This window comes from Oncorhynchus mykiss, chromosome 6 (assembly GCF_057628025.1).
Source record: "Oncorhynchus mykiss isolate SJ-2025 chromosome 6, ASM5762802v1, whole genome shotgun sequence".
Lineage (NCBI taxonomy): Eukaryota > Metazoa > Chordata > Actinopteri > Salmoniformes > Salmonidae > Oncorhynchus > Oncorhynchus mykiss.
In genome coordinates, this window is record NC_143027.1 from 17,290,863 (window position 1) to 17,317,287 (window position 26,425).

The following is a 26,425-nucleotide window of genomic DNA, read 5'->3' on the forward strand; positions in this document are numbered from 1 at the left end:
TCACCCTCGGTGACCACTATGTGGTCTGCAAAAAAAAACTGGTTGTTGAGAGTCGATCTGACCAATGTGCTCTGCAGATCCAATGTATACGCATTGATTAACAGAATGATTTATTACAAAATATGTACAGGTCAACATAATTATTCTTATACATTGTGTAAATAGTTAAATTATAAACAAAAACAAGTACAAATATGAACCATTCATTAAGTACAATTTCAACAGCAACTATACTGTAATGAGTGACGTCATAGAATACAGCTACCTCCTATTTCCAGTAACATCCCTTTTTATGACACTGACATCACAACAAAATTGGTAAGAACTTTTAAACACAAAAACCTGGTTTAACCCGTAAGATGACACATTCCAAAACTATTCCAATTACTCCATGTCTAGGTCACGGCTTTTATTTATTGTGGTGATTCCGGAGAAGAAGGTGGCAGGAGATCCTGTTCCATCAGTGCTTAGCAGAGGGGCCTGAGAAAAGAACATGAGATCCGCTCAACGGTTCAGTGAGAGAAGAGGATAGAAAGGCAGTGTATCGAACATAAGAAGGAGGATTGGTTTGAGACTGAACTCACCTGGAGTGTTGTTTGCTGTTCATACAAAGTATAGATCTGCATCCCTGGAGGGTTCCTGAAAGGTTCCTCCTCCACATCACTGTGGTCCGGGGTGGGAGACATGGGGAATTTGACTGGATTGATAGTAGCCAGAAGAGCAGGCATGGTGAAACAAGACAAGAAGCGAGCCTTCAGGAGGAGGTAGCCCGGGTTATGGATGAAACGCTCTGCCACGAGGCTCCGCACTGCCGCTACCTGCTGCTCCTCTTCCTGGTTCTCTTTCTCCTCTGGGTGCAGGACCATCATGGCACTAATTGCCAATGTCTTTTTACATTTCAGGAGACTCGACAGGGTATCTAGGCTGCTGACAAAGGGGGGAAGGTAGGGTAGAGTGACATCCAACTCCGGAAGCGCAATTCCATTCTTGCCATTCAACCACTCGCTCACTTTGGCCGGGTCCTCCATGAACATCAGGTTGGGATCAAACTGTATTACTTCTGGATTGCGGGGTGGAGGGACACGTTTAGGGGGATAAAGCTGGACGATTTGGAAGGCTCCCTGAGGGAATGAGGCTGGAAGAGAGCCTGGAGGGACGTTGAGGACGAAAGCCTGTGGCGGGCCAGTCTGTGGTCTAATGGGAGCCGAGATGACTGTGTTCTTGGGAACAGAGAGAACAGGTGACACTGCATTGAGCTGGGGACCAGTGGTTGCCACAGTCTGCAGGACTGGGTTAGTCATTATCATGCTGTTCACTGGGTTGGTCATCCTTGGAGCAGTGTTGCTTATGAAGGTAGTGGAGGCGGAGGGAGAGGAGAAAACAGATGGGGAGGCAGTTCCCTGTGCTATGGATGATGCAGAGGGAGATGGGCAGACATGGGTCACATTGGAGGAGGCCTGTGCTGCAGCAGCAGCATTTAGTGTTAAAGGGACTTGCTGGTTGATAATAACAGGTGATGGACAAGCAGGTGCAAAAGCATTTGCTGGTAGATTCTGAGGTGTCATCTGAATGCCCATGCCACTGATTGGCACAAGTCCATCGCGTGTCAGGACCCAGGCTGTTTGTGGAGGGGACAGAGTTATGTTAGAAAGTTGGCCAACCAGGTTTCCTTTGGGAGGACTTTGCATACGGGCTTTCTTGCGTTTAGGCGACTGTTCCACTGACTTTTTTGCAATTGCAGCATCCTTGACCTCTTTGGGGGCCTGTGATTTCTCAGTAGGTTTGAGATTGCGTTTCTTTGCTGAAAGATTCTCATTTACCTGAACATTCACCCTGTCTATTATGGTTGAGGATTGGACAGGAGCAGGGAGTATAGGTTGGCTGGGGGTTGAGGGTCCGGGTTGGGTAAGTGTAGAAGGCATGAGTTGTCTGGAAGTTGGAGTGAATGGGACCATAGGATGTGGGGTGGACTGTACTACAGGCTGTCCAATGACAAAGGTCTGAGGGATCATCATCACAAGTTGACTGTTCTGTTGCTGGCTGTTCTGCTGCTCGTTTCCCTTCCGTTTCAGCATACTGGCTACCGTTCTGGGACCATGCCGTTGCGTTGTTTTTTTCAATAAAGCTAGAATAAAGTAAATAAAAAGAGGCATTTATGTAAAACATAATTCACATATGGGTGTAATTACCACAATTATAAAAAATAAATTTTTCGTTTAATATCAATGAATAGATTTGTTGTTTTTAAAAACTTTGCAGTTGACCATCGCTGATCGGGGTGCTGAAGCTCTTAGCTAATTAATAAGTGATTTTTGGTGGCGAGAGCATGCAGAGAAAGTAAGCAGGAAGTGACTGCCCCTCAGCCTCAAGTTTCTCAACTTTTGTAGTTGATTTTTTTTGTCTTCAACGTGCAGGAAAGTAGTGCACTGGTCTTCAAGCGCATAAACATCATAAAAGGGATCTGACAGAGGTCAATTCATCCACAAACACAATTGTATATACATTTTAAAATGGCTGCATTTTCATAATTTTTTTAAAATAACCACGAAGCCCATTCAAAACAGCATGGGAATCGATACGGAAGTAAAGGGGAAGTGGACATCACTTTCACAGGGTATGACATATTCAATGCGATATACAAACATAATATGTTACCCTGTTTTGCTTCCCAAGATCTGTGTCCTGTGAGTACCGCCTGAAACAGATAAATTGACATCACAATTGCTCTGTTCAAATTGCTTATACAGTGCATTTGGAAAGTATTCAGACCCCTTTACTTTGTTACCTTACAGACTTATTCTAAAATGTATCAAATTGTCCCCCCCCCTCAATCTATACACAATACCCCATAATGAAAAAGCAAAAACAGGTTGACATTTTTGCATTTTTTAAAGAAATATTACATTTACATAAGTATTCAGACCCTTTACTCAGTACTTTGTTGAAGCATATTTGGAAGCGATTACAGCCTCAAGTCTTCTTGGGTATGATGCTACAAGCTTGGTACACCTGTATTTGGGGAGTTTCTCGCATTCTTCTCTGCAGATCTTCTCAAGCTCTGTCAGATTGGATGGGGAGCATCGCTGCATAGCTACTATCAAGTCTTTCCAGAGATGTTCGATCGGGTTCAAATCCGGGCTCTGGCTGGGTCACTCAAGGACATTCAGAGACTTGTCTGATGATTTAATTAATTTAATCAATTTTAAAATAAGTCTGTAACAAAATGTGGAAAAAGTAAAGGGGTCTGAATGCACAGTAAGTAGCAATTATTATATAGATGCAAAAACCTAAAACTGTAAATGTTTTAAAGTATGAGGACTTTTTGTTTATGGTGTAGTAAATTATACTCACTTGTTTGTTACGCATTTTAATTATCTGCTTACAGCCTCCAGCATCCACACGGAGGACCTGTTTCAGATTGCATTAGAAAATGCATAATATAAAATGTTCATATGATCAGGATCGGCTGACAATGGATTCAAAATATGGCATTATCAGTTAACCCTTTTCAGATATTCTGGACTGAGATTATGATGCATTAATTTGGTACCATAATAGCTAGTCATGTGCTCTTGATATGCCAATAAAGAACATATGTTGTAAAATGTGTTCCATTTTTCCTGTATGTAGCGTGAAGTCATTCGTGTTTGTCTATCAGCATTAGAATACATGCCAGAATTTCTGCATAGGCCTAGGTGCTCGCATCCATAAGAAAAACCCAACTAACATAATGGCATTATTGTGCTCATTCATATAAAAATGTTGCCCCCACTGGGTTCATTCCCTACCTGCAGAAAGAACAAGAACACTGGGGTCTTGGTGAGTCCAATGCTCTCTGATCTCTCTCGCACCATGTCAGCTACAAAAACAAGAGAAAGTAGGATCAATTTAGAGTCATATACACTGACTATATAAAACATTAACATTTCCATGACAGACTGACCAGGTGAAAGTTAGGATCCACTATTGATGTCACTTGTTAAACCCACTTAAAATCAGTGCAGATGAAGGAGGGTAGAGGAGATGGGTTAAAGAAGGATTTTTATGCCTTGAGACAGTTGAAACATACGGGGTATACTACCATATGGTAGTAGGCGCCAGGCGCACCGTTTTGTGTCAAGAACTGCAACGCTTCTAGGTTTTTCATGCTCAACAATTTCCCGTGTGTCAAGAATGGTCCACCACCCAAAGGACATCCAGCCAACTTGACAACTGTGGGAAGCATACGGAAAATAGCCCTATTTGGTAAAAGACCAAGTCCATATTATGGCAAGAACAGCTCAAATAAGCAAAGAGAAACGACAGTCCATCATTACTTTAAGACATGAAGGCCAGTCAATACGGAACATTTCTAGAAATTTGAACATTTCTTCAAGTGCAGTCACAAAAACCATCAAGCGATATGATGAAACCGTCTCTAATGCCGACCGCCACAGGAATGGAAGACCCAGAGTTAGAATGGGTCTCCCATTCTCTAATGAGGATAAGCTCATTAGTTAGCAGTTAACAGTATCAGAATTTGCAGCCCAAATAAATGCTTCAGAGTTCAAGTAACAGACACATCTCAACATCAACTGTTCAGAGGAGACTGTGTGAATCAGGCCTTCATGGTTGAATTGCTGCAAAGAAACCACTAAAGGACACCAATAATAAGAAGAGACTTGCTTGGGCCAAGAAACACGAGCAATGGACGTTAGACAGGTGGCAATTTGCCCTTTGGTTTGGTGTCTAAATTGGAGATTTTTGGTTCCAACCTCCATGTCTTTGTGAGATGAGGTGTGCGTGTATGGATTATATCCACATGTGTATTTCAGACCGTAAAGCATGGAGGAGGTGTTATGGTGTGGGGGAATTTTGCTGGTGACATTGTCTGAGATTAATTTAGAATTCAAGGCAGACTTAACCAGCATTGCTACCACAGCCTTCTGCAGCGATACGCCATCCCATCTGATTTGGGCTTAGTGGGACTATCATTTGTTTTTCAACAGGACAATGACCCAACACACCTCCAGGCTGTGTAAGGGCTATTTTACCAAGAAGGATAGTAATTGAGTGCTGCATCAGATGACCTGGCCTCCACAATCGCCCAACCTCAACCAAATTGAGATGATTTGTGATGAGTTGGATTGCAGAGTGAAGGAAAAGCAGCCAACAAGTGCTCAGCATGTGGGAACTCCTTCAAGACTGTTGGAAAAACAGAGAATGCCAAGAGTGTGCAAAGCTGTCAATATTAAGAAGGTGCTCCTAATGCTTGGTATGCTCAGTGTATATATGGAGTTTAGCCCATGCGGTATTCAGTGGGGCAAAAAAGTATTTAGTCAGCCACCAATTGTGCTATTTCTCCCACTTAAAAAGATGAGAGGCCTGTCATTTTCATCATAGGTACACTTCAACTATGACAGACAAAATGAGAAAACAAAATCCAGAAAATCACATTGTAGGATTTTTTATGAATTTATTTGCAAATGATGGTGGAAAATAAGTATTTGGTCACCTACAAACAAGCAAGATTTCTGGCTCTCACATACCTGTAACTTCTTCTTTAAGAGGCTCCTCTGTCCTCCACTCGTTACCTGTATTAATGGCACCTGTTTGAACTTGTTATCAGTATAAAAGACACCTGTCCACAACCTCAAACAGTCACACTTCAAACTGCACTATGGCCAAGACCAAAGAGCTGTCAAAGGACACCAGAAACAAAATTGTAGACCTGCACCAGGCTGGGAAGACTGAATCTGCAATAGGTAAGCAGCTTGGTTTGAAGAAATCAACTGTGGGAGCAATTATTCGGAAATGGAAGACATACAAGACCACTGATAATCTCCCTCGATCTGGGGCTCCACGCAAGATCTCACCCCGTGGGGTCAAAATGATCACAAGAACGGTGAGCAAAAATCCCAGAACCACACGGGGGGACCTAGTGAATGACCTGCAGAGAGCTGGGACCAAAGTAACAGAGCCTACCATCAGTAACACACTACGCCGCCAGGGACTCAAATCCTGCAGTGCCAGACGTGTCCCCCTGCTTAAGCCAGTACATGTCCAGGCCCGTCTGAAGTTTGCTAGAGAGCATTTGGATGTTCCAGAAGAAGATTGGGAGAATGTCATATGGTCAGATGAAACCAAAATATAACCTTTTGGTAAAAACTCAACTCGTTGTGTTTGGAGGACAAAGAATGCTGAGTTGCATCCAAAGAACACCATACCTGCTGTGAAGCATGGGGGTGGAAACATGCTTTGGGGCTGTTTTTCTGCAAAGGGACCAGGACGACTGATCCGTGTAAAGGAAAGAATGAATGGGGCCATGTATTGTGAGATTTTGAGTGAAAACCTCCTTCCATCAGCAAGGGCATTGAAGATGAAACGTGGCTGGGTCTTTCAGCATGACAATGATCCCAAACACACCGCCCGGACAACGAAGGAGTGGCTTCGTAAGAAGCATTTCAAGGTCCTGGAGTGGCCTAGCCAGTCTCCAGATCTCAATCCCATAGAAAATCTTTGGAGGGAGTTGAAAGTCCGTGTTGCCCAGCAACAGCCCCAAAACTTCACTGCTCTAGAGGAGATCTGCATGGAGGAATGGGCCAAAATACCAGCAACAGTGTGTGAAAAGCTTGTGAATACTTACAGAAAGCGTTTGACCTCTGTCATTGCCAACAAAGGGTATATAACAAAGTATTGAGGTAAACTTTTGTTATTGACCAAATACTTATTTTCCACCATAATTTGCAAATAAATTCATTAAAAATCCTACAATGTGATTGTCTGGATTTGTTTTCTCATTGTGGCTGTCATAGTTGAAGTGTACCTATGATGAAAATTATAGGCCTCTCTCATCTTTTTAAGTGGGAGAACTTGCACAATTGGTGGCTGACTAAATACTTTTTTGCCCCACTGTGTCTGAATGTTCCAAGAGTGCCACTTTTCTCCTCCATAGCTGTTGCTAAGTGATAATTGAAGCTTCCGCATTGTGCTGTTTATTTGCAATTTGTTGACATCACAACACAGTACAGACTTGGATACACATTATCCCGAATGCTAATCAATAAAAACATGTTACATTTGCAGCTCTGTTTTGCTTGTTTACAGTGGGTAATTTCAGAGGGAACCATCAGAGGCACTCTCGTATTGTTACATCACCAACATGTATAGAATAAAGGCGCTAACATAGCAGCCATTTTAAAACCTGGCCAAACTACCACCATACCCCGTTCAAAGGCAATTCAATCTTTTGTCTTGCATATACACCCTCTGAATGGAACACATACACAATCCATGTCTCAATTATCTTGAGGCTTCAAAATCCTTCTTTAACCTGTCTCCTTCCCTTCATCTACACGGACTGAAGTAGATTTAAGAAGTGATATCACTTAGGGATCATAGCTTTAACCTGGTCATTCTACGGCATGGAAAGAGCAGGTGTTCGTAATGTTTTGTACACTTACTGTATATAACTCTGGGTCAAGTCCTTGGTTCTGTCTTCCAAAACCCATTATTTAACAACAAGAACGCTCATTTTACTTATCTACAAGTGAGAGAAGTTAGGATGTATTACCTGTGACAACTGATAAAGTACCTTCACTGAGCTTGTTTGAAGAGATTGGTGGGGGCATAAGCACATTGCCCACCCAGGGAGTGACTGCCAACTGAAGGGAATAGTTGAGAGTGGTGTAGGTTTCACTGTTGGCAGAGGAGTACTTTTGCCTTGAGCAATTGTGAGGCGTCCCCTGGTCACTGCTTGTAGACCCACTGTTTTTCTGCAGACATGTACAGTACCAGTCAAAAGTTTGGACACACCTACTCATTCAAGGGTTTTTATTTTTTACATTGTAGAATAATAGTGATGACATCAAAACTATGAAATAACAAATCAAAATATTTTTTATATTTGAGATTCTTCAAAGTAGCCACCCTTTGCCTTGATGACAGCTTTGCACACACTTGGCATTCTCTCAACCAGCTTTATGAGGAATGCTTTTCCAACTGTCTTGAAGGAGTTCCCACATAGCACTTGTTGGCAGCTTTTCGTTCACTCTGTGGGCCAACTCATCCCAAACCATCTCAATTGCCGTGAGGTCGGGTAATTGTGGAGGTCAGGTCATCTGATCCAGCACTCCATCACTCTCCTTGGTCAAATTTCCCTTACACAGCCTGGCGGTGTGTTGGGTCATTGTCCTGTTGAAAAACAAATGAAAGTCCCACTAAGCGCAAACCAGATGGGATGGCGTAATGCTGTGGTAGCCATGCTGGTTAAGTGTGCCTTGAATTTTAAATAAATCACAGAGAGCGTCACCAGCAAAGCACCCCCACGCTTCACGGTTGGAACCACACATGCAGAGATATCCGTTCACCTACTCTGCGTCTCACAAAGCCACGGCGGTTGGAACCAAAAATCTCAAATTTGGAATCAGACCAAATGACAGATTTCCACCAGTCTAATGTCCATTGCATGTTTTTCTTGGCCCAAGCAAGTCTCTTCTTCTCATTGGTGTCCTTTTAGTAGTGGTTTCTTTGCAGCAATTCGACCATGAAGGCCTGATTCTGAACTGTTGATGTTGAGATGTGTCGGTTACTGTGAATAATTTATTTGGATGCAATCTGAGGTCCAGTTAACTCTTATCCAGATCTTCCTTTCCTGTGGCGGTCCCCCTGAGAGCCAGTTTCATCATAGCACTTGATGGTTTTTGCGACTGCACTTAAAGAAACGTTCAAAGTTCTTGAAATTTTCTGCATTGACTGACCTTCATGTCATAAAAGTAATGATGGACTGTCGTTTCTCTTTGCTTATTTGAGCTGTTCTTGCCACGATATGGACTTGGTCTTTTACCAAATAGGGCTATCTTCTGTATACCACCCCTACCTTGTCACAAAACAACTGATTGGCTCAAAATCATTAAAGGAAAGAAATTCCACAAATGAACTTTTAACAAGGCACACCTGTTAATTGAAATGCATTCCAGGTGACTACCTCATGAAGATGGTTGAGAGAATGCTATGAGTGTGCAAAGCTGTCATCAAGGCAAAAGGTGGCTACTTTGAAGAATCACAAATATATTTTGATTTGTTTAACACTTGTTGGGTTACTACATGATTCGGTATGTGTTATTTCATAGTTTAGATGTCTTCACTATTATTCTACAATGTAGAAAATAGTAAAAATAAAGAAAAACCCTTGAATGAGTAGGTGTGTCCAAACTTTTGACTGGTACTGTACATAGAAAACAGAAGACACACATCACAGGCTTTGCGAGGAGAAGACCTCTGTAATAACAAAGCTCAATTTCCATCATCGATTGAGCTAGATAGGCTATGCAACGAAACCTTAGAGCACACAACTATTTTAACACACTGTTCTTACCTAGATTCAAGCTTTTACTATATTTATTTGTATGAAACAATAGGATTTATTGATGGATTCTAATAATCAAACATTTTATCAACATTTCCTTTAAAAAAATTGTTCTAATTTTCACTAAATCTATTCTAACAAATGAACAAAAATGTATCCACTGGAATCATATTTGTTTGGGATAAAAAGCAATTGAAACACCTGTTCTACCACAAAGAGGGGCTAAATGAAAATATGTGTAATTTTTGAGTGTCACCTGGCAACTTACATGTTTTGTGGCATTTGTTTTCTTCCAAGTGATCAGGTTCCTCACCTCTCCATAGCATACCTGGAGCATGGCCAGGTCACTGTTGTAATCCTTTAGAAGGAACACATACAGAGAATGTTGCATGCTCAAAGCAGGAATCAATCGGTTAGCCAGCTACAGTGCCTTGCGAAAGTATTCGGCCCCCTTGAACTTTGCGACCTTTTGCCACATTTCAGGCTTCAAACATAAAGATATAAAACTGTATTTTTTTGTGAAGAATCAACAACAAGTGGGACACAATCATGAAGTGGAACGACATTTATTGGATATTTCAAACTTTTTTAACAAATCAAAAACTGAAAAATTGGGTGTGCAAAATTATTCAGCCCCTTTACTTTCAGTGCAGCAAACTCTCTCCAGAAGTTCAGTGAGGATCTCTGAATGATCCAATGTTGACCTAAATGACTAATGATGATAAATACAATCCACCTGTGTGTAATCAATTCTCTGTATAAATGCACCTGCACTGTGATAGTCTCAGAGGTCCGTTAAAAGAGCAGAGAGCATCATGAAGAACAAGGAACACACCAGGCAGGTCCGAGATACTGTTGTGAAGAAGCCAGATTTGGATACAAAAAGATTTCCCAAGCTTTAAACATCCCAAGGAGCACTGTGCAAGCGATAATATTGAAATGGAAGGAGTATCAGACCACTGCAAATCTACCAAGACCTGGCCGTCCCTCTAAACTTTCTGCTCATACAAGGAGAAGACTGATCAGAGATGCAGCCAAGAGGCCCATGATCACTCTGGATGAACTGCAGAGATCTACAGCTGAGGTGGGAGACTCTGTCCAGAGGACAACAATCACTCGTATATTGCACAAATCTGGCCTTTATGGAAGAGTGGCAAGAAGAAAGCCATTTCTTAAAGATATCCATAAAAAGTGTTGTTTAAAGTTTGCCACAAGCCACCTGGGAGACACACCAAACATGTGGAAGAAGGTGCTCTGGTCAGATGAAACCAAAATTGAACTTTTTGGCAACAATGCAAAACGTTATGTTTGGCGTAAAACAAAACAGCTGAACACACCATCCCCACTGTCAAACATGGTGGTGGCAGCATCATGGTTTGGGCCTGCTTTTCTTCAGCAGGGACAGGGAAGATGGTTAAAATTGATGGGAAGATGGATGGAGCCAAATACAGGACCATTCTGGAAGAAAACCTGATGGAGTCTGCAAAAGACCTGAGACTGGGATGGAGATTTGTCTTCCAACAAGACAATGATCCAAAACATAAAGCAAAATCTACAATGGAATGGTTCAAAAATAAACATATCCAGGTGTTAGAATGGCCAAGTCAAAGTCCAGACCTGAATCCAATTGAGAATCTGTGGAAAGAACTGAAAACCGCTGTTCACAAATGCTCTCCATCCAACCTCACTGAGCTCGAGCTGTTTTGCAAGGAGGAATGGGAAAAAATTTCAGTCTCTCGATGTGCAAAACTGATAGAGACATACCCCAAGCGACTTACAGCTGTAATCGCAGCAAAAGGTGGCGCTACAAAGTATTAACTTAAGGGGGCTGAATAATTTTGCACGCTCAATTTTTCAGTTTTTGATTTGTTAAAAAAGTTTGAAATATCCAATAAATGTCGTTCCACTTCATGATTGTGTCCCACTTGTTGTTGATTCTTCACAAAACAATACAGTTTTATATCTTTATGTTTGAAGCCTGAAATGTGGCAAAAGGTCGCAAAGTTCAAGGGGGCCGTATACTTTCGCAAGGCACTGTAACTTTACTACATATTCTAAAATAAGAATCATATTGCTGAGTTCATAAACAAAGGAGACTCACTTTAAAATGAGCTACACAGCTGATGAACGATTGAATGTTTATTAAATGTTAACTGCCTCGTGATCCCATTTTGTGATACATTCAGATTAATTTAATATGTAGCTATGGTTACTGATGCAGATCTAGTCTCTGCTTTATGATGGTGGTATTTGGGAACAAAATGACAATGGTTGCACTCATTTTAGGTTGACAACTTCATATAGGCCGGTCTAGGGATGGGTGTTCAAAATCTGCATACGCTATACACATAATGGTGCAACGAATCACATGACTGTTAATAAATAAATGCTGGTACCTTCTTTGCCAGGATTGGGGGGTTTTGTCCAATGACAGTGGCAGCAGGCTCGCCAAAGCGGTCCAGGACGGTGGAGCGGACCACCATGAACTTGCGTGCTGCGGCCTGGCTGTCCGTCGCTGCCTGCTCTTGCGTTGTGTACTTGCTGGGCCGTTCAACCATCACACTCCTCACCATCCCTTCAAACTGCTTCTCTCGCATGGGGATCCATTGCTCCATGTCTGGTTGGGTGTAGTCTTCAAAAATGTCACTTTCCTGATCAGATCCGTACAGTTCAAAGAATTTCTGTTTCTTCTCGTCATCACTGTCCATAAATTCCATCTTGACGCTCTCCTCTTCATCGGCGCTTGAGTGCACATCATTGTCTAGCCTTCTAGTCTTCTGCCTACTCTTGATGCTCCTCACAGCCACTGCCTTTCTCCTCTGCAATCCTCTTCTACTTCTGTCCCTCCGAGGTCTGGGCTGTTTACAAAAATAAGAGAGTAATTAACTGTATGTTCAGTGTTACAGACTGAGTTGAGAAGGACAATAAGGCTACATAGTCAACACTCACCTTGTACCCTGTCATTGTCCTCCACTGTTGAAGGACCTGGCTGTCAATTCTGTTAGGCATTTCAGCAGCTATCTTAGCCCATTTACCTATAGAAAAGGACAAAATAAACTGTTAGACCTGATTATCAAGAAAGGTAACCCGATTATTTTGATATAGTTTCTATGCGAGTCAGCTTTCTATAGCAGTTCCTACATCCATATTTCTCCACCAATTGTCGGAGTTGCGCCTTTTCCTCCTCGTCAAATGGCCCCTTCTTCACGTTCCCAATCAGGACGTCCACATACCTACAGAATGAAGCAGCGGTTTGTCAGTGACCGTATATTCAAATTAAGCAAGGCCGAGGGGTGTAGTAAATGGCCAATATACCACGGCTAAGGGCTTTTCTTACACACAACGTGCCTGGATACAGCCCTTTAGCCATGGTATATTGGCCATATATCACAAACCCCTGAGGTGCCTTATTGCTATTATGAACTGGTTACCAACGTAGAGCAGTAAAAATATTTGTTTTGTCATACCGTGATATTCGATCTGATATACGATGGCTGCAGGGTCTAAAATTAACACCCCGCCACCTGCGGGTAGATTTTGGCATTGGAGTGTAAGATGTCCATTTCACCAGCCATGTTGGCGGGTGTTCAGGGCTCATTTCACTCGCATTTGTGAATAAAAAGTCAAGTATGATCACATTTATAGTCAAATAAACGCTGCAGTAGCTGTTTTCAAAGTATTTCTGCCGTTTAGTTTCATAGCTGGTAAATTAGTCGCACATAGTCAAACTACGAATCCTACACAGCCTATTGCATTTCGAGCTGCAACACTGCCTGGCTGGGGGCTGTGCGCATGTTAAGAGCTGAGTGACAGATTCATTTTTAGAAGCGCTGCGCACAGGCATAAAAGTTGGTATAATTCACTTGAAACCAAAATCTACTGAAGTGAGATTTTATCCTTGTGTTTCTTGGCTATTTACATTGTTGTGTTCACAAGCTAGGCTGTTTTTCTATGTTTGAGTTTCAACTGCTAGGGAAGAGAAGACAATGCTTCTACTATTCAGACTCTCACAGGCACAAACATGACTGGAGTCGCACTACCATGATAACCTCATTTTTTGTCTCATCTGTGATATTTTGGTTAAAAAGACTCCGGTCTTTACAAAGCATGTTCATACATTTTTTTTGTGTTTTGTTGGTGTAATTTTAGCTGAATTTAAATATTTTGTCTGAAACACATTTTGTCTGATAACACATTGAGTCGTCATAACAGCTACATAACATGGTCATAACACTTATATTTAGACCTGTTGTGACTATATTGCATTATTTTATGGAAGGTTATGCCACATACATAAGTGTGAAAACCCACAAAACATGGCAAAACATTCCATTTCACCATAGCCTACTTGTCAATAATATGTTTGCTATAAAACATTTTCTGAAATTGACCATGTTAAATTATCATTGTAATTGCGTACAAATTGATGTCAGACATGCACCTACCCCAATGCTCTGTTACTGATGACTGGGATGAATGCAGGAGCAGGACTAGACACCCTCTTTTTGACTGATGACTGACATGTACGTGATGACTGACATTGACTGATGAAGGGCATGTACGTGATAGGCCTATCTGGCTTATATATGATTATGATGGTCATAATGCTTCTTGACAGTGTCAAAGTGTATTTTCTTAGTACAAGTAAAGAGACAGAGGATGGTCATTATACTTCATCATGAAGTGTATTCTCTGCAAGTTATTTTAAATATGATGGAAAAAAAAGTGACTAAATAATTCATTACAACAAAGGACTTCAGAAACAAACTTTCAAACTAACGGAAACTTCTCGGCAGGGAAAAAAACAATTTGCATAAATGTGGGTTTTCGCACTCTTAAGTAGGCTTCATAACCAGCCATAAAATAACACAATGTCACAACAGGTGTAAATATATGGGTCATGAGTGTTATGACCCTATTATGGCAGGTTATGTCAACTGTTATGACATATGACATGTTATGAGCATGTAATAACGTGTTGACGCTGGGTTTCAAGTAATGTGTAACCAAAAAATCTGAGTGGCTGGTAGATATTTTGATCTACCTGGCAAAGTGGCTGGTGGACCCAAAAAAATATGTCATGTCCTGCATGGCTGTCAGCCAATCAGCATTCAAAGCACGAACCACCCAGTTTATAATACTTTTTCAAGTTTGAGTTAACTAGAATAGGGTGGCCATCAGGGAGACTTTCAGTGAACGTTGTGAGAGTTTGGTCAATGCGTTGGCTCTATCGAGCAGAGTCAATAGAAGTCTTCACCTGTCCCTACACTGGCTATCATTTCTGCCAGGCACATCCTGACGCATCTTCCACCAGTTCCCCGCCCCGTGTTTAGCCACTGCTCTCAGTAGCATCTGCAACAACAAACAAAAATCAGAGCACAACTTATATTATCAAATATTTATACTGTACATATGGGCACATCACAACATTTCCTGGGAACAGATTAGATGAAGCTAAAGATACTATTCCCAACAAAAAAAGCCAAAAGCCCTCCTGCCCATACCTCATCTTCTTCTTTAGACCAATGGCCTTTTGTGAGTGTGGGGTCCAGAACCTGAGTCCACCGATACATCAGCTGGCATGAATCCCGGCCCTCCATGAAATAGGAGACTGGAGTACAACAGAAATCATGGAGCTGAATTCCCAGAACCCAACACATGATGCACTACCATGACAAGCTACAGTAACTTGTATTGAACAAGCACTTTTTCCGAAGAGAAAAATCAGTAGAGTAGAGCAGTGGACAGTACCTTGAGAGCTTTGCATTTATATTTACATTTGAGTCATTTAGCAGAACTCTTATCCAGAGCGACTTACAGTAGTGAGTGCATACAATTTCATCAGTTAACGCTCCTACTGGAGCCTTACAAAGATTGGTACATAAGCTGGGGACAACAATAACAACTGTCATCGATGTGCACCAACAATAACATAGATGATGAGTAAAAGCCAGGGTGTACATTGGGTGGTGGGGACTTACTCTGGGTGTAAGGGATGTAGTTCCCTATCCGCATCTTCTCCACCAGCTCTCTAAGGATGTCGTCCTCCACTCTGCACCACATCCTCCTCTTGAAGTCGGTGCAGATGTAGCGTTGGTATGTTTGGAGACACATGAAGGCTGTCCTGTTGGTCTGTGTGTGACAGACAGAGGAGAGGACATGAGTTCAGAATGGACAAACCTGAATAGTTTACACATTCAAAGAAATTGGTAATGGTAGGATGTTCAGGGAATTACACTTGACCTACCTACAACCGAGAAACCTAACGGTTCAGTATCAGGTACTGCGCTCTAAACAAAGTATAATCAATCAATCAATCAAACTGTACAAATCAGGACTAGAAATATCACCTCTGGATCCCACTGATAGGAGAGTGTAACAATCATGAGGCTATTTGACCAATACTGTCTGGTCTTACCCCAAGTTTATCAGCAATCTGATCCCAGTTGTGGTGCCCATATTGCACAGCAACTTTCTTGAGCATCTCAATTTCATCTTCCTTCCAACTGGCTTTGTTAATGGAGGGATGCAGGTAGTTCTGCCAAAAGCTTTTTATGTCCTCAGCTTCACGGATGCCTTCAAACTGGATAGGAATAAGATGTTAGCATCAACATTTAAGCCTTTTTAGCAATAGCAAAACAAACACATGAATGGAGGAGAAGACAGCAGTTACTTGACCCACATCAATATTGGAAATCTTTTGCCAGTCATGGTCATCATAGCGGCCACCCATCAGCTCATCCTCCTTCAGTGCACTGCAAGGGAAAGCAGATCCGGCAACAGTTATATAGAAATGGTTTGACTCAGGAACCACAAAAGGAGTTGAACAATTCAATCCATTTCATCTCTTCATGTAAAGTGAGAACAAACACAAAACAGACATGTCTGACAAGATAACCAGTGTTATCTTGGAATTAATAGGCTAGATTGTTATTTCCTGTAAAATAGTTATGATGGTAATCACCTGATGGCCTCAATGTCCTTTTCAATTTCAGTGATTTGTTTCCGCAGGATTAGCTTTTCCATGTCTTCAGCTTTGGCCATTTTCTGTGTAAGGTATTCAACCCTTTGAGACAAAATCATGTCATTCATGTAGGCCAATTTGTTAACACCAATCCTAAAAATGTTTACCTACATTTCATAAACCCTATGTAAAAATCTGAAGTTTTGCTCCTGTGATTTTCAAAATGTAGCAAATAAGACATTCCCATTATCAAAAGATACCATTCAGGGTAAAACAATCACCCTTTACTTACTTGGACAGCTTGGGCTGTATCATGCGTTTCATGCTGTCTTTGACCACAGCATTTATCAGCAGAGTCTTCTGCCACCCCTCCCCTGAAAAATATTTAAAGTCACTCTCCGATAATGGTGATGTCAGTTAACAAGGATGCAAGGAGCACTAAGGTCTAACAATTATTATTTTTAGGCTCACATTTTTTCATCTTGACGTCGTGAGTAGGTCTGATTCTTTTACTCATCTTCTCCCTGGTTTCTGGATTAGCGGGTGGGCCCTGTGGGAATTAGAGAGGCAATGTAAAATCATGTAGGTATAACCCCTTGACCATGCTCATATTGTACTGAATCAGAACTCATCCCTACCAGAAATGTGACTTTATCTCTGAAATAGGGCATCAGAAAGCTCCCCAAGAAAAGCTTCAGTGTGGGTTCTCCAGATGTGGTAGCCTGGGGAGTTCCTGTGCCAGATAGCTGAGACATAATCTCTTTCTGTTGGGAAAAACAACAAAAAATATTACATCGCATGGACATTGCACAGCACAGTGCAAAAACTTGAAAAGATTAATTGAACAGATTTCAGACTACACCTTTAAGAGAAGCTGTGGGCTATTAGTTATTGGTCTCTTACTTGTTGCTGTTGATTGTCTGTTAACAGTTGTTCCAGGTACTCTAATTTCTCTTTCAACACTTCCTGATAAACCAGGTTAATTTGCAGACATGTATCTGTGTTCTGGGGTAGGTCCAGCTCCTCAGCACTGTCCTCTTCGCTCTACCAGACATGGGAGAAAGGAGAGCGCAAGGCCATGTTACAGTAACCTTATATCATGTAACAAACTGGAGTGCTGGAATTGTGAAAATGCTAATCAATACTAACCAATTCTGTTGAACTTCCTTGGCCATCCACATCTGTTTCAACACATTATAAAAGGGGTCACACTCACTCCCGGTATAAATGTATACTAGCAGAAACTTAAATCCCTGAAACAATGAATAACCTGTTGAAACAACACAAGGCAATGGCCTTGGCTACCTGACAAAATCTCAGCATTAAATGCACCTGGACCAAGAGTGGACTCCAACTCTTCAATCTCCCTCTGTATTCGCTCCCGCTCTGCCTCCAGGTTCCCCGGAGAACCCTAGAAGAGCAGGTTGACATTATTTCTCAAATCACCTGAAATAAATCATGGTCACAAGGTAATATTGGTAAGTCTTACCAAATCTTCTGGTTGAGAAGCATTGTCGTCTGATCCATCATCTGACAGCAGTGAAAACAAATAACAGATTTAAGAAGCATGCCAAGGAGTTTTGAAGACTAAATTGTATTCTATGATTAGTGCAGGAGTCAGGGTGTCCTCTCTATACAAGCCCACTGCAACAATGTTTTGACATGCTTTAGATACCAACCAGATGCACAACTGTCTGAAGATTGAACTTCTATGCCGGAATTGCTTTCGGGTCCAAGGTTTTGCTCCAGCGCCAAAATCTGGCGTTCGATTCTCTCCCTCTGTGCAAGAAGGTCATCCGAGGACATAATGAATGAGGCACCTTTTAAAAACAATGGGTAATGAATGATAACAAAACCAGGGATCAGCTAACAGCACAAAATACACTAAAAATACAGTAGCTAGCTAGTTAAGTTAACCTAAACATTACACTAGTTACAACATAGCTACAGATTGTTACACCAGATAATGTGATTTAACCAAAGATGTTTGGTTTCCATTACTGGGAGTTACAGAGTTACTGTTTGTAACCCATTCATAGACGCTAACATAAGTGCATTCAGAAAGTATTCAGCAATATTTCCCGCATTTTGTTACGTTACAGCCTTATCCTAAAATGGATTAACAAAAAAATAAATCCTCAATCTACAGACAATACCCCATAAAATACAAAGAATAAACAGATTTTTAGAAATGTTTGCAAAAGTACTAACATTTTAAACCAGAAATCTTATTTACATAAGTATTTAGACCCTTTGCTATGAGACTCGAAATTGAGCTCAAGTGCATCCTGTTTCCATTGATCATCCTTGAGATGTTTCTACATCTTGATTGTGGAGTCCACCTGTGGTAAATTCAATTGATTGGACATAATTTGGAAAGGAACGTAACTGTCTCCATAAGGTTCCACATTTGACAGTGTATGTCAGAGCAAATGAGGTTGACGGAATTGTCAGTAAGAGCTCCGAGAGAGGATTATGTCGAGGCACAGATCTGGGGAAGGGTACCAAAAAATTTCTGTAGCATTGAAGGTCCCCAGGAACACAGTGGCTTCCATCATTCTTAAATGGAAAAGAAGTTTGAACCACCAAGACTCTTCATAGAGCTGTCCGCCCAGCCAAATTGAGCCATCAGGGAAGAAGGGCCTAGGTCAGGGAGGTGACAAAGAACCCGATGGTCACTCTGACAGAGCTCCAGAGTTCCTCTGTGGAGATGGGAGAACGTTCCAGAAGGACAACCATCTCTGCAGCACTCCACCAATCAGGCCTTTATGGTAGAGTGGCCAGACGGAAGCCACCCCTCAATAAAAAACACATGAAAGCCCGGTTGGAGTTTGCCAAAAGGCAGCTGTCTGGTCTGATGAAACCAAGATTGAACTCTTTGGCCTGAATGCCAAGAGTCACATGTGGACTTGAACCCAATTGAATATCTCTGGCGAGACCTGAAAATAGCTGTGACGCTCCCCATCCAACCTGACAGAGCTTGAGAGGATCTGCAAAGAAGAATTGGAGAAACTCGAGGTTGTAATAGCTGCCAAATGTGCTTCAACAAAGTACTGAGTAAAGGGTCTGAATACTGTATTGTAAGTAAATGTATTAATTAAAAACAATTGAATACATTTTAGAGTAAGACTACAACGTAATAAAATGTGTAAAAAGGGGTCTGATTACTTTCCGAATGCACTGTGCACTAGTGCCTAGTGCCTATTGCCGATAGTATCTTCTGGCTGGGACTTTTCTTAAGAGTTCAGACGCTCGTTCTGAACATTAATACCATGGGTTGGAACCAGTTCAGGGAACAGAACAGAAATCTGGACAATACATTTTTTATTCTAGGGACAAAATCAGAACAAAAGTAATTTATACTGTTCCGGAAAATAACAGTTATTTTAAAAGCATGGGAACTGGTTAATAACTTTGTTTTACATTCCAGGCATTTTTTTCCAGTCCTGCAATAAAATGCAATAAAGCACCTATGCAAAGCCCTCATTCCAGTGTATGCCTTCCTGACAGCTGAAAATCTTTGCCAGTGTGTGTGTGTGTGTGTGTGTGTGTGAAGGCTACCAGCCCCTCCCCCTCCAAAGCATAGCCTGCTGACGTTACAAGTGTGATTCAAAAATTAGGGAGAGAGATACTTAGAGAAGAATGGATTAACTTTTTCAATGCTAGTTAATTTTTGTATTTATTTTTTACCTTCATTTAGCTAGCTAGGCAAGTCAGTTAAGAACAAATGTTATTTACAATGACAGCCTACTGGGGAACAGTGGGTTAACTGCCTTGTTCAGGGGCAGAACGACAAATTTTTACCTTGTCAGCTCAGGGATTCGATCTAGCAACCTTTCAGTTACTGACCCAACGTTCTAACCACTAAGCCACCCCAAGAATATTATAGTTACGTTTCACATTTTATTTATTAACTACTTTTATTATTTAAAAACTATAATAATCTGGTGCCACTCTGCACACACATACAGTGGGGAGAACAAGTATTTGATAACCTGCAAAATCGGCAGTGTTTCCTACTTACAAAGCATGTAGAGGTCTATAATTTTTATCATAGGTACACTTCAACTGTGAGAGACAGAATCTAAAACAAAAATCACGTATGATTTTTAAGTAATTCATTTGCATTTTATTGCATGACATAAGTATTTGATCACCTACAAACCAGTAAGAATTCCGGCTCTCACAGACCTGTTAGTTTTTCTTTAAGAAGCCCTCCTGTTCTCCACTCATTACCTGTATTAACTGCACCTGTTTGAACTTGTTACCTGTATAAAAGACACCTGTCCACACACTCAATCAAACAGACTCCAACCTCTCAACAATGGCCAAGACCAAAGAGCTGTGTAAGGACATCCGGGATAAAATTGTAGACCTGCACAAGGCTGGGATGGGCTACAGGACAATAGGCAAGCAGCTTGGTGAGAAGGCAACAACTGTTGGCGCAATTATTAGAAAATGAAAGAAGCTCAAGATGACGGTCAATCACCCTCGGTCTGGGGCTCCATGCAAGATCTCACCTCGTGGGGCATCAATGATCATGAGGAAGGTGAGGGATCAGCCCAGAACTACACGGCAGGACCTGGTCAATGACCTGAAGAGAGCTGGGACCACAGTCTCAAAGAAAACCATTAGTAACACACTACGCCATCATGGATTAAAATCCTGCAGCGCACCCAAGGTCCCCCTGCTCAAGCCAGCGCATGTCCAGGCCTGTCTGAAGTTTGCCAATGACCATCTGGATGATCCAGAGGAGGAATGGGAGAAGGTCATGTGGTCTGATGAGACAAAAATATAGCTTTTTTTGTCTAAACTCCACTCGCCGTGTTTGGAGGAAGAAGAAGGATGAGTACAACCCCAAAAACACCATCCCAACCGTGAAGCATGGAGGTGGAAACATCATTCTTTGGGGATGCTTTTCTGCAAAGGGGACAGGACGACTGCACCGTATTGAGGGGAGGATGGATGGGGCCATGTATCGCGAGATCTTGGCCAACAACCTCCTTCCCTCAGTAAGAGCATTGAAGATGGGTCGTGGCTGGGTCTTCCAGCATGACAACGACCCGAAACACACAGCCAGGGCAACTAAGGAGTGGCTCCGTAAGAAGCATCTCAAGGTTCTGGAGTAGCCTAGCCAGTCTCCAGACCTGAACCAAATAGAAAATATTTGGAGGGGGCTGAAAGTCCGTATTGCCCAGCGACAGCCCCGAAACCTGAAGGATATGGAGGAGTGGGCCAAAATCCATGCTGCAGTGTGTGCAAACCTGGTCAAGAACTACAGGAAACGTATGATCTCTGTAATTGCAAACAAAGGTTTCTGTACCAAATATTAAGTTCTGCTTTTCTGATGTATCAAATACTTAGTGGGGCAAAAAAGTATTTAGTCAGCCACCAATTGTGCAAGTTCTCCCACTTAAAAAGATGAGAGAGGCCTGTCATTTTCATCATAGGTACACTTCAACTATGACAGACAAAATGAGAAAAGAAAATCACATTGTAGGATTTTTAATGAATTTATTTGCAAATTATGGTGGAAAATAAGTATTTGGTCACCTACAAACAAGCAAGATTTCTGGCTCTCACAGACCTGTAACTTCTTCTTTAAGAGGCTCCTCTGTCCTCCACTCGTTACCTGTATTAATGGCACCTGTTTGAACTTGTTATCAGTATAAAAGACACCTGTCCACAACCTCAAACAGTCACTCTTGAAACTGCACTATGGCCAAGACCAAAGAGCTGTCAAAGGACACCAGAAACAAAATGGTAGACCTGCACCAGGCTGGGAAGACTGAATCTGCAATAGGTAAGCAGCTTGGTTTGAAGAAATCAACTGTGGGAGCAATTATTCGGAAATGGAAGACATACAAGACCACTGATAATCTCCCTCGATCTGGGGCTCCACGCAAGATCTCACCCGTGGGGTCAAAATGATCACAAGAACGGTGAACAAAAATCCCAGAACCACACGGGGGGACCTAGTGAATGACCTGCAGAGAGCTGGGATCAAAGTAACAAAGCCTACCATCAGTAACACACTACGCTGCCAGGGACTCAAATCCTGCAGTGCCAGACGTGTCCCCCTGCTTAAGCCAGTACATGTCCAGGCCCGTCTGAAGTTTGCTAGAGAGCATTTGGATGATCCAGAAGAAGGTTGGGAGAATGTCATATGGTCAGATGAAACCAAAATAGAACTTTTTGGTAAAAACTCAACTCGTCGTGTTTGGAGGACAAAGAATGCTGAGTTGCATGCAAAGAACACCATACCTACTGTGAAGCATAGGGGTGGAAACATCATGCTTTGGGGCTGTTTTTCTGCAAAGGGACCAGGACAACTGATCCGTGTAAAGGAAAGAATGGGGCCATGTATCGTGAGATTGTGAGTGAAAACCTCCTTCCATCAGCAAGGGCATTGAAGATGAAACGTGGCTGGGTCTTTCAGCATGACAATGATCCCAAACACACCGCCCGGGCAACGAAGGAGTGGTTTCGTAAGAAGCATTTCAAGGTCCTGGAGTGGCCTAGCCAGTCTCCAGATCTCAACCCCATAGAAAATCTTTGGAGGGAGTTGAAAGTCTGTGTTGCCCAACAACAGCCCCAAAACATCACTGCTCTAGAGGAGATCTGCATGGAGGAATGGGACAAAATGCCAGCAACAGTGTGTGAAAACCTTGTCAAACGCTTTCTGTAAGTCTTCACCTCTGTCATTGCCAACAAAGGGTATATAATAAAGTATTGAGATAAACTTTTGTTATTGACCAAATACTTATTTTCCAGCATAATTTGCAAATAAATTCATTAAAAATCCTACAATGTGATTTTCTGGATTTTTTTTCTCATTTTGTCCGTCATAGTTGAAGTGTACCTATGATAAATTACAGGCCTCTCATCTTTTTAAGTGGGAGAACTTGCACAATTGGTGGCTGACTAAATACATTTACAGTGGGGCAAAAAAGTATCACTAGCCACTTTAAACAATGCCACTTCATATGTTTTCATACCCTACATTACTCATCTCATATGTATATACTGTACTCTATACCATCTACTGCATCTTGCCTATGCCATTCGGCCGTCATTCATTTATATATTTTTTATGTACATATTCGTATTCATTCCTTTACACTTGTGTGTGTAAGGTAGTTGTTGTGAAATTGTTAGGTTATATTACTTGTTAGATACTACTGCATGGTCAGAACTAGAAGCACAAGCATTTCCCTACACTTGCATTAACACCTGCTAACCATGTCTATGTGACAAATACATTTGATTTAGGCGTACAGAGGCCCATTAACAACCATCACTCCTATGTTCCAATGGCACGTTGTGTTAGCTAATCCAAGTTTATCATTTTAAAAGGCTAATTGATCATTAGAAAACCCTTTTGCAATCATGTTAGCACAGCTGAAAACTGTTGTCCTCATTAAAGAAGCAATAAAACTGGTCTTCTTTAGACCAGTTGAGTATCTGGAGCATTTTGTGGGTTCAAAATGGCCAGAAATAAAGAACTTTCTTCTGAAACTCATCAGTCTATTCTTGTTCTGAGAAATGAAGGCTATTCCATGCGAGAAATTACCAAGAAACTGAAGATCTCGTACAACGCTGTGTACTACTCCCTTCACAGAACAGAGCAAACTTGCCTTAACCAAAATAGAAAGAGTGGGAGGCCCCGGTGCACAACTGAGCAAGACGACAAGTCCATTAGAGTGTCTAGTTTGAGAAACAGACGCCTCAGAAGTCATCAATTGGCAGCTTCATTAAATACAACCAATGACGAGATGGCACGTGGGTACCTGCTTCTATGAGGAGATGGGGGAGTCCCCAGGGCTTGCAGCGTGATCTGCGTCATTAATAGAACTGACTTCTATTTTACAGGCTGACTACGTCGCTCGCGTCGCGTTGAGCGTTGCTAAATAAATTTAGAAATCTATATTATTCAATTATTGCACCCACTGCTTGCGCGCGCCAACGAGCATCTGCGTTGCCAAGGACGAAAATAGAAGTCAGTTCTATTTGTGATGCAGATCGCGCTGCAAGTCCTGCCTCTCCCATCTCCTCATTGGTTTATAGATGCAGGTACCAAGTGCCATCTCCTTATTGTTTATACCCACGTGGGTGACTGAAAGATGAGGTCGGTGGCGGTAATGCACCTAATTTATGAAAGGTCCCAATTGCAATATAAAGTCAAGAGAAGAAAAAGCCTAGGAGGAGAGATGACTAGAAACGATTCAGTTGACTGTTTTATGTGTGGATTAAATGTCAGAGTAGAGGACCTTGTGCATTTCAGGTAAAATAACAACTCAATGTTTATATCTCAGGACAAATTAGCTAGCAACAGCAAGCTAGCTAAATAGGACCAATTGCCATAAATGTTTAATGATTTTCGACCTGTCCCCAAATTAATGTAATTGGTTCAGAGTTTGTTTTGATATTTTAACCAGCATGTCATGATCGAGTTTGATGACAAATAAATTGGTGCGCGTGCGCCATCGTGCATACATTTATTTTGTCTCTCTACACCAAACGCGATCCCGACACACAGTTTAAAATATCAAAACAAACTCAACCAGTGACATTAATTTGGGGACAGGTCGAAAAGCATTAAACATGTATGGCAATTTAGCTAGTTAGCTTGCATTTGCTAGCTAATTTGTCCTATATAGCTAGCTTGCTGTTTCATCTTTGAAATTATATGGTGATTGGCATCTACACTTTACCATGACAACCGGCAAAAACATTGCATCTTTCAATTACCCACGTGGGTATAACCAATGAGGAGATGGGAGAGGCAGGACTTTCAGCGTGATCTGCGTCACAAATAGAACTGACTTCTATTTTCGCCCTTGGCAAAGCAGACGCTCGTTGGCACAATCGAGCAGTGTGGGTGCAATAATTGAATAATATAGATGTATACATTTATTTTGCAACGCCAGCGGTGTAACCAGCCTGTAAGGCGCTAAAGAGGGTAGTGCGTACAGCCCAGTACATCACTGGGGCCAAGCTTCCTGCCATCCAGGACCTATTTAAGCGAGCGGTGTAGCCAACTTGTAAGGCGATAAAGAGGGTAGTGCGTACAGCCCAGTACATCACTGGGGGCCAAGCTTCCTGCCATCCAGGACCTATATAATAGGCGGTGTCAGAGAGAAGCCCATTAAATCGTCAAGACTGTTTTCTCTGCTACAGCACTGCACGGCAAGCCGTACCGGAGCGCCAAGTCTAGGACCAAAAAACTTCTGCCCATTTTGTACACTGCTGGTACTCGCTGTTTATCTATGCAGTCACTTCACCCCTACCTAAGTGTACAAATTACACACACTGACTCGGTACCCCCTGTATATAGCCTCGTTATTGTTACTTTAGTTAATTTGGTAAATATTTTCTTAACTCTTCTTGAACTGCCCTGCTGGTTAAGGGCTGGTAAGTAAGCATTTCACCGTAATGTCTACACTTGTATTCGGCGCATGTGACAAAGTTTGATTTGTGAATAGTTACCACAGGCACAGTCATAATCCCCGCCCAGTTCTACAATTTTTCCTTCTTAACATTTGGTTTTAAACCTAATTTTAACCACACTGCTAATCTTATATCCACCCTTAAATTAAGACAAAGTATATTTTTACAATATAGCCAATTTGGACTTTGTGGCTGTGGTAGGTAGCTCGCAAACTAGTGGAAACTCGAGCTGGTGGGGCGTGTTGGACCCATGCGCGAGCAGCAACGACAACATAACATTTGCAGCTAATTCAGTAACTAACAAACACCTGAAATGACCCTAATGCAAAAGCAACATCCGTCAATTTCAGCATCAGTCAACAAGTCTGGTCTAATTTAGCTCGACTTACCAAGTGTCAAATGCAGACAGGTTAACAGATGTCTTGATGATCTGTTATGATTTACAAAATATTATGTAAATATTAAAACAAGTAACTGGCTCGCTAGCTAAATCACAATGAAATTGTTTGGCATGCTTATTCGTTTAACATCTCTACGCGCCGCAAACAACACAGCTGAAACATTAAAAATTTCCCAGCATGCAATTTTGAAGGAATCAAAGTTGGTTATTTTTAATATCGTGGCATTCATAAACAATTTAGATGATCGAATGTTCCAACTAAATT

General features: G+C 41.7%; 1 protein-coding gene across 1 annotated transcript; it reads right to left on the reverse strand.

Annotated features, from left to right (window-relative positions):
- Positions 1-95: 95 nt before the first annotated feature.
- LOC110525339 (snRNA-activating protein complex subunit 4) lies at positions 96-26,340 on the reverse strand. Its single transcript, XM_021605370.3, has 25 exons — positions 26,150-26,340; positions 17,990-18,130; positions 17,800-17,840; positions 17,643-17,721; positions 17,460-17,491; positions 17,214-17,354; positions 16,949-17,074; positions 16,782-16,860; positions 16,603-16,684; positions 16,311-16,412; positions 16,029-16,101; positions 15,765-15,929; positions 15,328-15,478; positions 14,851-14,957; positions 14,604-14,698; positions 12,488-12,579; positions 12,296-12,381; positions 11,743-12,204; positions 9,615-9,704; positions 7,574-7,754; positions 3,789-3,859; positions 3,352-3,408; positions 2,656-2,695; positions 585-2,125; positions 96-480 (listed from the first exon to the last, which is right to left on the reverse strand). The coding sequence occupies exons 2-25, from the start codon at positions 18,114-18,116 to the stop codon at positions 385-387; spliced, it is 4,116 nt and encodes a 1,371-aa protein (XP_021461045.3). The 5' UTR covers positions 18,117-18,130; positions 26,150-26,340; the 3' UTR covers positions 96-384.
- Between the last annotated feature and the right edge of the window lie 85 nt (positions 26,341-26,425).